This window comes from Necator americanus, chromosome I (genome assembly GCF_031761385.1).
Source record: "Necator americanus strain Aroian chromosome I, whole genome shotgun sequence".
NCBI classification, from domain to species: domain Eukaryota; kingdom Metazoa; phylum Nematoda; class Chromadorea; order Rhabditida; family Ancylostomatidae; genus Necator; species Necator americanus.
Genome location: NC_087371.1, coordinates 4,954,205 through 4,968,718, shown reverse-complemented (window position 1 = coordinate 4,968,718; position 14,514 = coordinate 4,954,205). Strand labels below are relative to the sequence as shown.

At 39.0% G+C, this 14,514-nt stretch overlaps 4 protein-coding genes across 7 annotated transcripts; 3 read left to right on the top strand and 1 right to left on the bottom strand.

Moving 5' to 3' along the window:
* Nucleotides 1-8: 8 nt before the first annotated feature.
* On the top strand, nt 9-1,118 carry RB195_004522 (uncharacterized protein; the record flags this gene model as incomplete). The annotated part of the gene is made up of 4 exons (XM_064182399.1): nt 9-179; nt 657-773; nt 850-939; nt 1,104-1,118. The coding sequence occupies 4 exons, from the start codon at nt 9-11 to the stop codon at nt 1,116-1,118; spliced, it is 393 nt and encodes a 130-aa protein (XP_064033666.1).
* RB195_004521 (uncharacterized protein) lies at nt 1,111-3,197 on the top strand (the record flags this gene model as incomplete). 2 transcript variants are annotated; one of them, XM_013444525.2, is made up of 5 exons in its annotated part: nt 1,111-1,271; nt 1,323-1,451; nt 1,525-1,675; nt 2,517-2,605; nt 3,032-3,197. In XM_013444525.2, the coding sequence occupies 5 exons, from the start codon at nt 1,111-1,113 to the stop codon at nt 3,195-3,197; spliced, it is 696 nt and encodes a 231-aa protein (XP_013299979.2). The 2 variants fall into 2 exon arrangements, with proteins under 2 accessions (XP_013299979.2, XP_064033665.1); XM_064182398.1 differs by having other exon boundaries at nt 1,186-1,271.
* Nucleotides 3,198-6,923: 3,726 nt separating this feature from the next.
* RB195_004520 (uncharacterized protein) lies at nt 6,924-8,362 on the top strand (the record flags this gene model as incomplete). Of its 2 annotated transcripts, none has more annotated exons than XM_013444526.2 (5): nt 6,924-7,008; nt 7,128-7,249; nt 7,993-8,073; nt 8,127-8,234; nt 8,300-8,362. In XM_013444526.2, 5 exons carry the CDS (start codon nt 6,924-6,926, stop codon nt 8,360-8,362), a joined length of 459 nt encoding a protein of 152 aa, XP_013299980.1. The 2 variants fall into 2 exon arrangements, with proteins under 2 accessions (XP_013299980.1, XP_064033664.1); XM_064182397.1 differs by having other exon boundaries at nt 6,936-7,008.
* A 254-nt stretch (nt 8,363-8,616) lies between these two features.
* RB195_004519 (uncharacterized protein) lies at nt 8,617-14,414 on the bottom strand (the record flags this gene model as incomplete). Of its 2 annotated transcripts, XM_064182396.1 has the most annotated exons (19): nt 8,617-8,829; nt 9,076-9,226; nt 9,295-9,451; nt 9,505-9,663; nt 9,723-9,828; nt 10,410-10,647; nt 10,757-10,871; nt 11,132-11,248; nt 11,348-11,406; nt 11,470-11,625; nt 11,679-11,806; nt 11,886-12,020; nt 12,248-12,316; nt 12,454-12,587; nt 12,660-12,807; nt 12,876-13,029; nt 13,145-13,290; nt 14,124-14,200; nt 14,255-14,414. In XM_064182396.1, 19 exons carry the CDS (start codon nt 14,412-14,414, stop codon nt 8,617-8,619), a joined length of 2,622 nt encoding a protein of 873 aa, XP_064033663.1. The 2 variants fall into 2 exon arrangements, with proteins under 2 accessions (XP_064033663.1, XP_064033662.1); XM_064182395.1 differs by having other exon boundaries at nt 11,132-11,406.
* Nucleotides 14,415-14,514: the final 100 nt, after the last annotated feature.

Genomic DNA, 14,514 nt, shown 5'->3' with positions numbered 1-14,514 from the left:
CGTTGCAAATGTTCCGTTCTTTGGTGCTGTATCCATTGAGAACTGGACGGATTTTGGTATCTTCCTATTTGAATAGTGTCACGCGAAAAGCTCTTTCATCTGGTGAGCCTATTCCTATCGGTCAGACAGAACCACGACTTTCAATACAGTACACCTGCGGAGTGTGCGGTAGTCGTCAGGTCAGTCTTTGTGTGAATCTATATGTGGATTTATCCCCAAAAGTTGAAGCGAAATGAGTGGAAGTCAGTGGCTCCCTTATTTCTCGTTGTAAATAATTAAATCAGTCGAGGACCCTAGGGACTGAGGGTTAGTCTTAGAGGATCTCTGACATGTAAGTTAAAGTTACTAAGAGAAAAAAAGTAAGTTAGAGTGTCGAGAAATAATCCACTCAGTGCACCACACCCTTCTCCTCTCTACATTTTTCTCCTGATTTTCACGTTTTTGGTACATACTTTCTATCGGGTCCCGAAAGAGTGCTTAGTTCACGTCTCTAATTTCACACCAGCAAATAAGTGGCATCCGTAATCCGTTGTCTGATATGTAGACTCGTTTCTACGACTTTTCTCTTATTGGTTTTTTTTTTTGACAAGAAAATCAATGAATGTGTGCTTCACATAGTTGTTCTTTTAAAAAAATTGCACCTAGTTATAATTTAGGGTCCTAAAACGTTTTCACGGAACTCCTACGAAAAAGGTGTGGTTATTATAACCTGTGATCAGTGTAACAATCACCACATCATCGCGGATAATCTTGGTTGGTTCCACGACTTTAAGGTAATTATTCTGTTTTCGCAGTCATCAGTGTTCACAAACTCTCACTCCTTTAAAATTCCAATACCTCCGTTTTCAGGGCAAAAATATCGAAGAGATCCTTCAGCAGCGGGGAATTCCTGTTAAGAAAGGCATAAGTATAGAAGCAGACGCTACTGCTCAAGAAAACGTTTGTTTCATTTTTCTTACAAAAATACTTACTGACTGGAAATATTCAAGAATGAAAATTGAAAATATTCACTGAGTATTTCTAAAAAGTGAACTGTGACATTTAGTAACTTAGTAACGTTAGAAAAGATTTAGTAACGTTTAAAATATCGTCTTCCTTTTCAGATCAAGAATGACTAGCCTTTATCCTGGTCATGTACCGCTGTCGCTCGGTTCACGTATATTGCTTGGGTTAGGCTCAGCGGCTATGGCTATCTCAGATCCACGTCGAGGAGATATGGTAGCGGCAATGGGCGAAGCCACGGCGCCTGAGCCTGTTCTTGAGAAAATCCGGTCAGTTTATGCGAAGAAGTAATCTATTGAACTTTATTGAATTTATTGTAGACAGCGAATGGCAAGTGATATTTCGGGCGCTCGTCTTCTCAAAGAACGTCCAAGAGTTACCAACGTAACTGTAAATCGTAAATATCTTGAGTCGTTACCTGAGAACACCCTCGGAAAGGAGTACTCCAAGTGAGCAAATTTTAACGTGTAGCTCGATTTGTTTTTTTTTTTCGTGCACCTGAAACGTTTAATTGACATTTAGGTTCTTAATTGGGTTAAATACATCTCCAGACGCTAGACCTCCAGTAAGATTTGTTCAAAATGAAGAGCACCTCTATGTGATGCAACGTTATCGTGAAACACACGACTTCAACCACGTTCTCCTACAAATGCCAACCAATATGCTGGGCGAGGTAAAAAAAAATTCGTTGCCATTTTCTATATGAGTTAATGTTTCCTTATTTAAATCATATTTTGTTTCAAGTATTTCCCTGGCATTAGGTACTAAACTGCGTTCTCCCTGCATTCTAGTATTGAGACCCTAAACTACTAATCACTTTTGAAGTTCTGTTTTGAAATATCTGTAGATATGATCTGCCGATGTTTGGTAGAGCAGGTCTGGTGAAGGAATAGATGAACGGGAATCCAGTCCCAACAGCTGATAGGGAGTTAGTCAGTGGTTTGCTGACGGGAAATGTAGGCATTAGAAGTTTTTTAAAATCATTTCACACAGAATGGAAAACAACCGTACCCACAACCCTGAATTCTTTTCTTTCACTCGCTTCGTTTACACGACAAACTTTCCGAACGCTCTGTTAGAGAAGGAAAATAGGACTGCTTCTCAAGGGCATCACCCCACGAATCTGGAATGGTACGTTTCGTATACGGGGTTGTGATTGTGGGGAGGAGGGTGATTCCGTTCATTTCTTCCTAATTGCCGTAGAAAACGGCCCGGAAGATACGGCTTCGAGCGTTTCGGCGCACTATTTTCCACAAGAAGTTCGATTGCAGCCCCCAGCCCAGTGCGGGCCGTTTTTACGGGAATTAGGAAGAAATGGACGGAATCACACCCCTCTCCATAATCTACTATCCGGTATACGAATACTCCACCTTGAATCCGTACCACCTCAGATTCGTGGGGTGATGCCTTTAAATATGTGAATACTATCAGCATCGAATACGTATTATGCCTACCTTGTTTAATCAAACCTAATGTTTTGTTGCTTCTACTGATTTGCACATGGAAATTTACAGGTTACTGTGAAGTACTTCGAAGGGATCCAGTTTGGGCTCCCAATGTGTGTGACTGCTGGTATATTCGGTGCGGCAAGACTCCGTAAAAAGTGAGCTTTTGGTTACACAAAATTTCCATTATTATTTCGGAATGTCGAAATTAGCATAGTATTTCCTGGTATTTCGAGAGGGAGAAGAACTTCCTAAATTACAAGGAACGAAATTGTGAGGATAAATCAGGTTGATCAAACGAGTTGATTAATATTGATTCAGTCAGTTAATTAGAAATAAGTTGAGGACAAAGATTTAAGACAAGATGTATTCGGATTTTCAATCACTTTACGAAGCTGTAGCATTGGTGATCATCTTTTTAGAAAATCGTCTTACATAACATCATCATTTTGAGCAGAACTTTTACGTCCACTGCAAATGTGTTGGCAGCTTCTCATTGAAGGATTTATTCTAAGTTTCAGATGAAAAGAGCTTTTTCAAACTCGAGTGTGTGTAGACATGGTATGCCAGAATTGCTGTTTCAGGCATCGCCACCAGTTCCTCACTCGTAATCTCCCTTGGATTGTAGAGCAAGCGACTAACGCACGATTCTTTCTGGCGATCGATTGGGAAAATCACTTCGAGGAGACTATATCATCATTACAACAGCAATTTGGGATCACTCCGTTACATTCATACCAAAACTCCTGAGTTGTAAATCATTACTGACTGAATATCGAGACAGTTGTTCAGTTAAGTGGCAGTTACTGATTAGTTCTTACGATGTTCAAATAAGTTCTTGTTTCGAGATTAACGAATCTTAGTCCACTGTTACTTTATCTGCGATAGCATGTCTTTCATTATATGTAACGGTGTAGATGGTTATGAGAATGAAATAAACATATTTTGATGGATGGGGAATGCATCGCAATGCAGTGCAAATTATTCCACAGCAAGTGGCACTTTGAAAAGCATAAAGTTAGTGTAAGACGACAGCCTTGCATCGACGAATTACTAAAAAGTCATTTCCAGGACTAGGAAAGAAGCAGTAAAGTAGAAAGCAGAGGGATCAAATTGTTCTGATGTTATACGTAACACAAAGATTTTTAGAAGTACTTATTTCTTACTGAAAGTCTTCTAGAAGTTTTCGTGTATGGAACGCGGATTGATTAATTAAAACGAATGGCTGTAAACTTCTCCACACATTTCTCTGTGCGGAAATGAGTTGATAGAATTGTGAGTATTTTAATCATAAGATAGTGAGTCTAGTAGAGCACCACTTAAAGTAAGAGTGTTCAGCATGCTTCACCTTCTTCTGGACATCTCATAGCCGTTATTCTGATAAGCTGCATGAATAGTTCATACGAAAAGAACACCCGACGTCGCCCCCTACATGAGCTGAGATAAGGCAACCGTCGGTGAAGGATTTGTTCTAGTTTTCGATTATTCAGCTACTGCTTAATAAACTCGACATGTATTCATTCACATTTGGTGATGTTTGTGTTACTGCACTGTTTTTGTTTTGTGTTTTATTTAATTAACATATTTCACAGTGGAGTGAAAACGACCTGATGCCAATTATATGAGCGGCTGCGCTCGGAGGAGCAGGCGTTTGCTATCGAGGCGGGACCTCTACCTGTTTCTCCAGTACGAATGAAACAAACGAGAGTCCCAGCCAACTGCGTGTGTTCAAGCGCAGCTGTTTGCGGAATTGCACCTAGCTTCAGGTCGTTTTGACCAGACCATATACACTGATCTTTCAATATTGGATTCTCCCACCACCTGTGATAATACAGTGCATACGAAGAGGCACCGAGTTAATATGCAACACTTATGAACGAAGTTGTTGTGGAAGCAAAATAAAGCTAGGGAATTGTGACAGCAGCAATTAAAGTTCCATCAAACGAACTAGTGAAACGTGCACTCAGAAGGAAGCACCGTAAATCGCAGCGCGAATTGATTTTTCTCTCCTACGGTGTTTTTTTGCCACTCTACATTCTACTTCCAAAGACCGAACTCGCTTTTTTTTTATAAGAGACTGTTTTTGCAGCATCCCGTGTTCCCAAAACAAATAGACTTTGTGTGGTTGTGTATGTAAAAGAAAGCGAGTGAAAACGACGAGTGAAGCCGGTCTCAGTGCAATTGCACAAGCGGCTGTGGTCGAAGCGGCGCAGTGGAGTTAACGGTTGCGGTCGAGGTGGGACCATCACGAATTGCAGCGATGATTGGTGTTGCTGAGGGTCCCCTCAGGCTCAACCGTGCCGCTTCGAGCGCGTACGCGTCAAGCTTTATGTTGTTTTGAACCAAATCCAATCTGTAGAAAAAAGGGACAAGTTTTCGTTGGTTGATAAACTTACAAAAAGTAGGTAATGCAGGTGCAGTGTAACACCGTCAATTCGAGAGCGAAAGACGGTTAAAGGTGAATGACTGAAGTTGGACCGTGGAATATGAAACCAATGTGTGATGTGCAGTCGATTCAACTGCGCAGCCACGCCATCCGATTGCTCTGTAATTCATCCTTGCTTTTTTTCTTTTTATCATATACATAAAGCGAATATTATAATCCGAATCATACACGCATTCTGTGCTCCCGAAATCTCAGAATTTGCCTGCGTGTAATTCCCTCTCTTTTCATTTAAATGTTTGTTCATTCCTCTCGTACTAATTTTTTTTCCTTTGATTTCACTTTAGTTCTTAAACAAGTTCTGAGTACTATTTTCCTTTTTCTCTAATTAGGGGATTAGTGGAGATCGAGTTTAACCGGATGGATTAGCCGTTCTCCCACGTCGCTGAGGAGAGAATCCTGACCACAGCGAACTTAATTAGTCATCCTCGAAACATTTCCTGAAACAAACCATAGAAAGCTCAGCGAAAAGATTCCTTTAATTACTGCTTTCATTCCCTCTTTTTCCATCGTTCTCTTTTTTCCTACTCCCATCTGTTTTGAGTGGTCATATCTTATCCTTTCGTTGTGTTCACTCTCCTTATTGTTATGTTTGTTTTTCTAAACATAAATACACACATGTAAAAACTAGGCTAAATCTCTCGTCTGACCAGAAAACTTGCCATTATCCTGATACACCAAAACAAAAAAAGTGGTTCTAAATGTGGCTGGGGGGTACTATTTTGTCAGGCAATTCAATCGCCTAGTACCTCTATTATCTTTGGACCTTTCCAGAGTGCTATATGTGAAAAAAGTCAGTGGTTGCTTCACGGTCATTTTGCACAGTTTAGTTTTGACCAACAACACGGCGAAGCTAGTAAACGACTGAAGTTCTGAGCAATTACGTAAGCAACCGCGGTCGAAGCGGTGCGGTGGAGCGCAGCGGTCAAGAGGAGAGACCCTTGCTAACACCACTAACAGCTGCATTTCACGATGGTCCCACCTCGAACCCGACCGCTAGCTCAACCGTGCCGCTTCGACCGCAGATGCTCATGCAAATGCACCGAGATTCAGGTCCTTTTGACCCGACTCTAGGATAAAAGACCTTCGGGATGAGTGCACTATAGAAAACACGAGTGTTTTGTTACTATAAGGTATCGAGAGAAGAAAATGAGGAGAGGCCGCGGGCACGTTATACTCCAGAAAATATTGCAAAGGTGGAGATAATTTTGGATAGCAGATGAAGTAGGACTTCAAAACTTATCGAGTGTGACACCATCAAAATTCCAAATGTAAAAAATTTGCCCCAAATTGCTTCCTAGAAGCAAGAAACCTTTATTCTCCACCAAGAAAACCTGCCGTACGTTATACTGCTAAGCTGAGGCAGTTTCTATCGAAACAAAACGTGCTAGAGCTTCTTAAGTACTGTACGAATAACTGAATTTACACATACACAACAATAGGCTTCTTCTTTTCGTAATATCTGTAAAGAATCGATTATGGTGCGCGCGCCCACTGAAAACTACCTACTTTAAAAAAAGTGTGACCGCCTCAGGAGAAAAATAAAGAGGCACGTTCAATAAGCAAGAGGGTTGGCCCAACTCCACTCATTTTTTCTTCTATTTTTTTAACTTCTTTTGTGGTTCTTCCTATCCTCTTCATTTTACTCGAAGATCTCGAGGTACTAAACATACTTCTACTAGAATTGAGAGTTGGTGGACATTGGTGGATGTACTGTGGCGGCAAATAACATCGCCTTTTTTCTTATAAATTTCGAAACTTTATCCGCAACTGTCGAATAAGGAAGCAGGAGACAAACAAGTGCCACGGAGCTCCTGAGATACATCACATAACTCATTATTTCCATATATAGAAGAAGCATTGCTCGAAATACTGAAAAGTGTGTTGAAGTGCTCGAATCAACTCTTGTGGATATCGCGCCACCGTATCGGTGTTTCTCCGCCTCTCGTATGATGTCATAAATTATTCATCACCTTTTATTTTGATTCAAGACAACGTTTCTGTGTGAATTCACTTTATCCTAGTCAATAAAAATGGCGAAAAATATGGAAAATACTAGCTATCGAAAGATTGATGTTGACGCATATGATCCGGAGAACTACGATGAAAATGAGGATGGTCAGTTATTTCTTTTCATTGTCTCCAATTACATTTACTTTTTTCTTTACAACTCCATGTGTGTTTCATGTGCACTCTTTGATTTCTTCGCTTCTTTGAGCTAAAACATCGATTTCTAGCAGGTGAAACTCCTGGACTCGGACCCGATGAGCGTAGTGTTACATCTTTTCTTCAAACTAATCGGTTTGAAGATGCTCTCCATGCAGCACTTTTAAATCCACCACTGAAATGTAAAAATCAGGTTTGTGTGTCTGGTTTCATCTCTAGACATTCTTATATCAAGCGTTACTGGTTCGTCCTTTATTTATGTATTCTTTTCTGAGAAGTGATGAGACGATATTCATGATCACGAAAAGGAATATTTTGGTTGCTTGAGAATTAGTTATTTTCGATATATCAAATTTTGTAGGATGCAGAAGCAGCACTATTTTTTCCTGAAAATTCGCGATTCACTATGCATTTTTTTCGCAATATTTTAGAAAATACACACCATATTTGATCCTCGCATGTACCTCGCCATTTATTTATTTATTCACTTTATTTTAAATTGTTCTTCTTGCGTTAGCTTTAAACATTTTTGTTATTATGTTGTCATACAAGACACGATTATGTAAATAGAAAAAAGTTTATATTGTAATTTTCATCACCACATGCTTTCTGAACCTAGTTCACACACAGGCATCTTTTTTTTGCATCTCATTTTGCCACTGTTTACAGTGGAGCCCAGTGGGTAGTTTTTTTTTTCAATTTCATCCTTGAAATTTATTTTGTAGTCATGACTCGGCCATAATCTTTGTTCATGGAAATATATAATTGTGTTAATAGCGTTGGAAATGCCGTTATCCATCGAAGAGCTAGTAATTTTAGTTTATAGCAGAAACCACTTGGCCATACAAAGGTTGTAAATTTAAGATGTTCGAACTAAAACATTGCATTGTTACAAATCTTTTTTTTTTCAACTGCAGCTTTATGTTACTGGTTTAGGCTGTCAAGGACAAGGCGACAATGCTTGTAGCTAAAGTACTTGGATCCTTCAAATCCAGTGAAATTGAAGCTGTAGTGAAGGTAACTAACTTTGGTAAAAGATTAATTTTCACGCTTACTGCGCCCTTCTTTAGAGGCTTTCCAATGACGAAGGCGATATTCTTATGAAATATGTTTACAAAGCCATGGAAATAACACCAGAAAATGCACTTTGTCAAACATTACTTACATGGCACTCCTTGGTAAGATTTGGCTTTTCGTTCATTCTTTTCTTCTCTTACAAGCATTGAAATAACTAATGTTTAAGCTAGTGGCTCGCTTCGGACTTGGAGCTATTATTCGTGTGTTCTCTGACAGAAGTCGTCTCTAAGCAATTCTTTCACAAAAAAAGTGCTTCCACCTGCAGTTACTCAGTTATTTCACTTGAAATCACCTGATCAATGCTTTATTTTGACTCCATTTGAGTAGCTATAACGGATGAATATTTATTTATTGAATGTACCAGCCAATATTTGAATAACTGCAGTATTTTTAAAAGCAATGAACGATTCAGATATCACAAAAAAGGCAGTACAGAAAGGCATTATGGGCAAAGACTAGAAATATGAAAGAAGCGAACTGAATTTAAAGCAAGCACTCGTTTTCTTTGCTTTTCAGCGTTAACCCATTTCTAAAATTCTGGATACTATGCCAGGATAAGGAGGTTGTCATTAGATGACTAGCACAAAGCAATAACAGTAATACACCAACAGACATACACATCGAAATCAAATATTGAGATATGCTTAAGCCGATGTCCAACCAACTGCCGTCGTCCTTGAGTTGATGGAAAAAGCACTAATAATAGAAAAATTAATCAGAAACACTTGAGTTTTTTTAGTTCAGCTTAACTTCCAAACACTTACAGTGATGTAAGTAAACTAGTTCTAAATTCTTTTTCCTTTTACATTTCTGGCCTTAAATCATTCATATCATTTCATTCGTATTCTGTTATGAGATGTTTGATAAGTTGTTTCCAGAAACTTGCAATATACAACTTATTTGCAAAGAAGAAAAACAGAAGGGAAGGAACAAAAAACTAACCATAGCCATGAGATCCGTAATAATAAGCACTAGACATGATAGTCGTTGAATTGCTTCTCTGTCGAATCGAAGAACTGCTGAGAACAACAACGAAACCATTAAAAGTGGTATAAACAGCTTCAAAACTAACAAGGCAGCCATTGTAAAAGGGCTGAAAGAAACAGTTATCAGCAGCACAAATAAATTAGTGAATAGAAATTTTCGGTCCCAACGCCACACCTGAATACTGATATGAATCTGCCAAGAGTTGATGGATTAAATGAGTTCAACGACGCAAAATTTCCAGTTCCAAAAAGGGATGCCAGCACGAAACAGACACAAGTTACAGCTCTTCTCACTTCTGCTCCACTGACTCTCGTTGATTTTGATACGCAAACTGAATCGGGTATTATAAGCTTATGGAGTGCTATAAATGTTTACTGTTCTTACCTCCATCCACTGATTGGTCGGTTCTAAGATGTAGAAATTCCACATCAGAGAGGTGACCGAACTCAAAGCGAAGAAACAAGAAGAGTAGCGGCAGAAAACACAGAGTGAAAATCGATTCATATGCTATGGACAGTAGGGAAAATGGTAGAAAAAGTGAACCTGAGAAATACTAGCATTTATCATTTTGATACGTCCTAAATATACTAACAATCACTTACTTATGTACCAAATGCTCTTGTCAACTATAGTGAGCGGCGAGAACAATGGAAGTATAAGTGAAAGGGGTAACGAGCACCAAGAAACTAAACGCAGAACAGCGGGTGGCTGAAAAAAAGAAACAGTTTACTTTTACCCTCTTCAGAACGAATCACTGTAGAAATCAAAACAAGGACCAAAACATTTGTCCAACAGACTTCAGTTGTCACACAAAAATGACATTACAACCGTAAAAAAACGTTTATGGAATGTTGCATTAGTTACAGAAAGAAACATTGTAACCGTTGGTGTTTAATTTCTTAGTTTTACCTCCCAAAAAAAGAAAATTGGAGGTCAAGTCCACGAGCTAGGTTTTAAAAACAGTTTCAAACAAACAAAACTAGAAGACGGCCTTTTTTCCAATGAAACCAGATACCACCCTTTTGCACTGCTGAGGGGAATATAGCGTGGAGAAGGAAACGTGTTCTAACGTACACCGTTCTCAAACCGTTATTTACGACGATTAGGAGAAATTGAGCGGGGTTACACTCGTTTCTGTAATCTACAATCTGAACCCTACAGTTCCCCCTGGTCAATTTCGTGATGCGTTCGCTGCCTTTAGAAGGTCTAATGAAGATTTTTTTAGATATAGTTACTAATCAGTAGAATGATGGTGTAAAATATGTTAAATGCAAAGGAAGTAAGCGAACCTTTTGGAAGAAGTAGCTCGAGATTAATATCAGTCCTGCGGTAATGAACAGCATCCCTGATAATTTGTATAAATCTTCGTGTTTCTTCACTAACATTGGGTGCCTTCCAAGGTACCTAAGCGAAAGCGCAAAAAGTGCTGGTGCCAGTACACACAGCCAGTGCATTTCGAACTTTCCAACGTTGGGAAAAAACGGGAAAGGGGAAAGAAGAACACAGCATATACGCCAGATACGTGACCTGTAAAGAAGAACAACGCTCAAAAACCTACAAAAATTCGGAACAAGACAGTTACAGAATATAGTTTACTATCTTAAGAATATCCTGTTAAAATAAAAATGACACTTACCACTCGTGCGTTACTTTCGACTCATAAAGACTTGGTAAAAATGCCAACATCAGGAATATGGCGGCAAGGAATCGACGGTCAATGAAAACAATGACGAAAATGAAAAGGAGCACACCTGCAAACTAAGCATGTAACCGTGACAATCACAAATGAACACTGAATTACGTAATATCTCATTATATTGTTAAATAAACTGAGAGAATATCATGATTCCCAGAAAATTTCCATATGCGTTTCAATTCAATTTGTTTGCAAATTTTAATTTTAATTAATTAATTAAATATTAAAAAAAACTAGAAAATCATTTCATCCTCAATGGAAGATGCAACTAGTACAGATATTCTATTTTCTTGCCCTGATTAAGCTAAAACTCACTTGTCCCAACAAATGCTAGGAAGGGTCCTAGCAGGAATGCAAATGAAGTGGTTGCGTAGTTTGCAATAGAATTGCGGATAAACGCGTACGCTTCATGAGTTACATTAAGAACATTTTCTATTATCGAAAACAGATAAACAGGTAGCAACAAATATATGAAGTTGGACAACGGTAATTTGCAGTATAAACAGAATATCAGAGTGAAAAGAATTGAACCAAGAAAAAAGCGATTAGGAGTCAGCGTTTGTCTCGCAAACAAGGAAACGGAGCGATCCCTTAAAAGAGTGGATTACAAAAAATGCACAGATAAGAAAACATAGGCAAGAGGTTCCACAGACCTTGTGAGATAGCACCACACGAGCGTTATCCAAGCTATGAAGCAACAACTAATTCCTCCACCAAGGAAACTGCGATCGTAACGATGATAATGGAATATTGCCCTTTTAATTGATCCGGCATTCTCAACGAACAATGCGGAAGCAGCAGCAAATCGTCTAAACCAACTTAATAATTCTAAAAGAAAATCGGACAAGAAAATAGCCCTTACCGTAGCCTAGCTAATCTCACTAGTTCTTTTTCGAGAGCTTCAAGTGCTCGCAAGCCAAAATGATCGAAATCTGAGAACCACAGACGCTTTGCTTTTTCAGCTCTTAGAGCCATAAATTGTTCCTTGAGCTTGAAAACCGTAAGTGAGTAGATAAGAAATTTCATGGGTAATTGTGTAAAGCTGAATACTCTTCGTGAATCAGAATACCTGAAGAAAATTTGAGAAAGCGCTTTTGAAAAGATATTTCGGTGTGACATCGAGTATCTGAAGAGGTAGAACTCCCATCGAATTCACTGGGACAGGAATGCCTATTAGTGACGCACACAGCGGTGTAAGGTCTACCTAAAAAAATCCAGTTGATCCCCTAATAAAGGAGAGAATCGAAAAGGAGAACAGTGCTGTCAGGTGCGAAGCTGTGAAGCGTTTTCGGAGTAGTCGAACCAAAATTTCGAAGAATTTGGATAGAAAAACTCATATACCAGTTGACTAATAGTGATGAGAAGAAAAGAGACTGATGTGTCCAAGGCATGTGTTGAATAAAACAACTCAAAATCTATGGATCTACACACCTGTGCAATAGTAGACCTTGCACCTCCTTTTTGGATTCCCGCTCCCCAGGCAACAAACGGCGTTAGCACCTAAACGTGGGTATGATATAATGTCATCGTCAAAACAGGAGGAGAAGACCTCTACATATAAATACGAATACGATATAAAAGAAATTCCATGCGTTGAAGGTTTTAGACTTTTGGAATGCTGTCAGAAACGTAAACACCTCCTCGTCGCTTCCAGCACCATGTGAACCCCAATCCGTCATTCCGTGATCAGCTGTGAAAATCCATGCAGTAGATTGATCATTGAAGAATTCTTCAAATACACGATGCATACGCTCTATTCCACGATCCACCACTGAGAGAAACAACAACGTTAGGATCGAAAACGAGATAATCAAGCGAAAACAGAACGATGCTGTGAATAAACCTGCAATGTTATCTGTGTATTCCTTTGAGTATGGTTTGTTCCCATGACCATTCGTATCCAATCCAAGTAAATGTAGGAAAAATACGCTCCTATCTGCAGATATATTCTGTGATAATTCTGAATTATTCTTCGCCTCGTCGAAAAAGGCCTGAAGAAAAAGACTTTTATAAAATTAGCTTCGTAAGTATTTGTAAAAATCAAGGAAACAATTCTAACTTCGACATGATCAAACACCCAATCATCTAGTTTGTAAGCATCATTAGAAGCAAAATCTTCGTCATTTTCGTCGTACATGAACAAATGGACTTGTGGTGAGCTGTCGAAGAGTTTTACGATGTCTGGACTACCCCACATAAATGCTTGCTTCGACCTGAAAACAACGGAATTAAACATTGTTGAAAGATTTCCCATTGGGCACTTAATAAGTGATTAAATTCCCTATTCTTTTTTTTTTGACAGGATAGACATTATAAGAAATTCAGCACCTGTTGAATACACTATCAAAAGGGACAGGATTGTGCTTCCATCCTCGAGCTACAGCGCTGACGTCCTCTGTGAATCCAGCAAATATAGCAACATGGCCGGGTCGAGATTCAGTAGGAACATGAGTTCGCGAAGTACCGGACATTCCCTTAAAAAACACAAATGTTCACAAACGAAAAGAGTTCTGTTCATTAATGCATAGATGATGATGTAGTTGATTAAACGCCGAAAGTTCTGATGATAACAATGGTGACCTCTGCTCAGTTTAGAAAAAAAAAGCTAGAGAAAAGATAACATGAATGCCCTGACATTCTGATCTTTTTACAGCTAAACTCTATAGCGATATTAAAGCCTTATACCACTCTATTTTGATCACTTGAAGAGTAAACGCCTATTTTTGTTATTGGATATAAACAGAAAAACATTAAGGAAAGTGTTGACCATAGATGGAACATTTCGGTGCGCACAAAAAAAAATCTAAGTGCACCCGAACGACAATTAATAGGGGAAAATGTAGTTGGGGGGATGGGGAAGGGGAGCGCTCAACTTCGGTTTTATTTCTAGAAGCTCTATGTTCCTTTTTCTCCTAGTAACTTAAGCTTACATGTGATAGATCCTCTAAGACCAACGTCTAGGTCTTAGGGGTCTTAGGATGTAGTTATTTACCTCGAGAAATAAGAGCGCAACTGGGTGCCTCCCCCAAATACATTTTACCCCAAGTAGTCTTATGTATGTTCATATCCATCACGTAAAGTACTTTTTTTCATGCCTAGGTTAGAATTACTGACTTTTTTGTTTAGATTAAACCAAGCATGAGAAAAAAAGGAAATTTCCGAGATAGCGGAATGGAGTTGGGCTACAAACCCTTCACATTTCATAAGTGGCAAGGAAAGCCAGTGAAATTGCTCGAGGGACATTTTACGACTGTTTCCTTGCTCAATGTTAGAGTAGGACTTCATTCTAAAAAAAAGAAAATCAAACCTTGCGCTCTCTAATTATCGAATGCAAGAACGGTGACTTGTCCGGATTCTTTGAAAATGCATCCAAGCGCAATCCATCTAAATTTAACAAAGAAATTGCTTGTTGAGAAGCGAATGAAAAACACAAGACACCTGCAGTGATCACCACCAATCGTTTAGCTGGAGCTTGTTGAGTAGTGATTTCGTGAGCTGGTACACCGGTTACTATAGGGGATGTATAATAGATATCGAAGATTGAATATATTAGCACTAAATGTATTACTACTCCTGCACAAGCAAGCCGCCATGGCATCTAAAATCGAAGGGATTTGCAGGGGAATCCTGGGTGGATTTTAAGCGTATAGGACGAGTTGAACGAGAGCTCAGAGAGAAGCTGTTATCTTACATGCTAC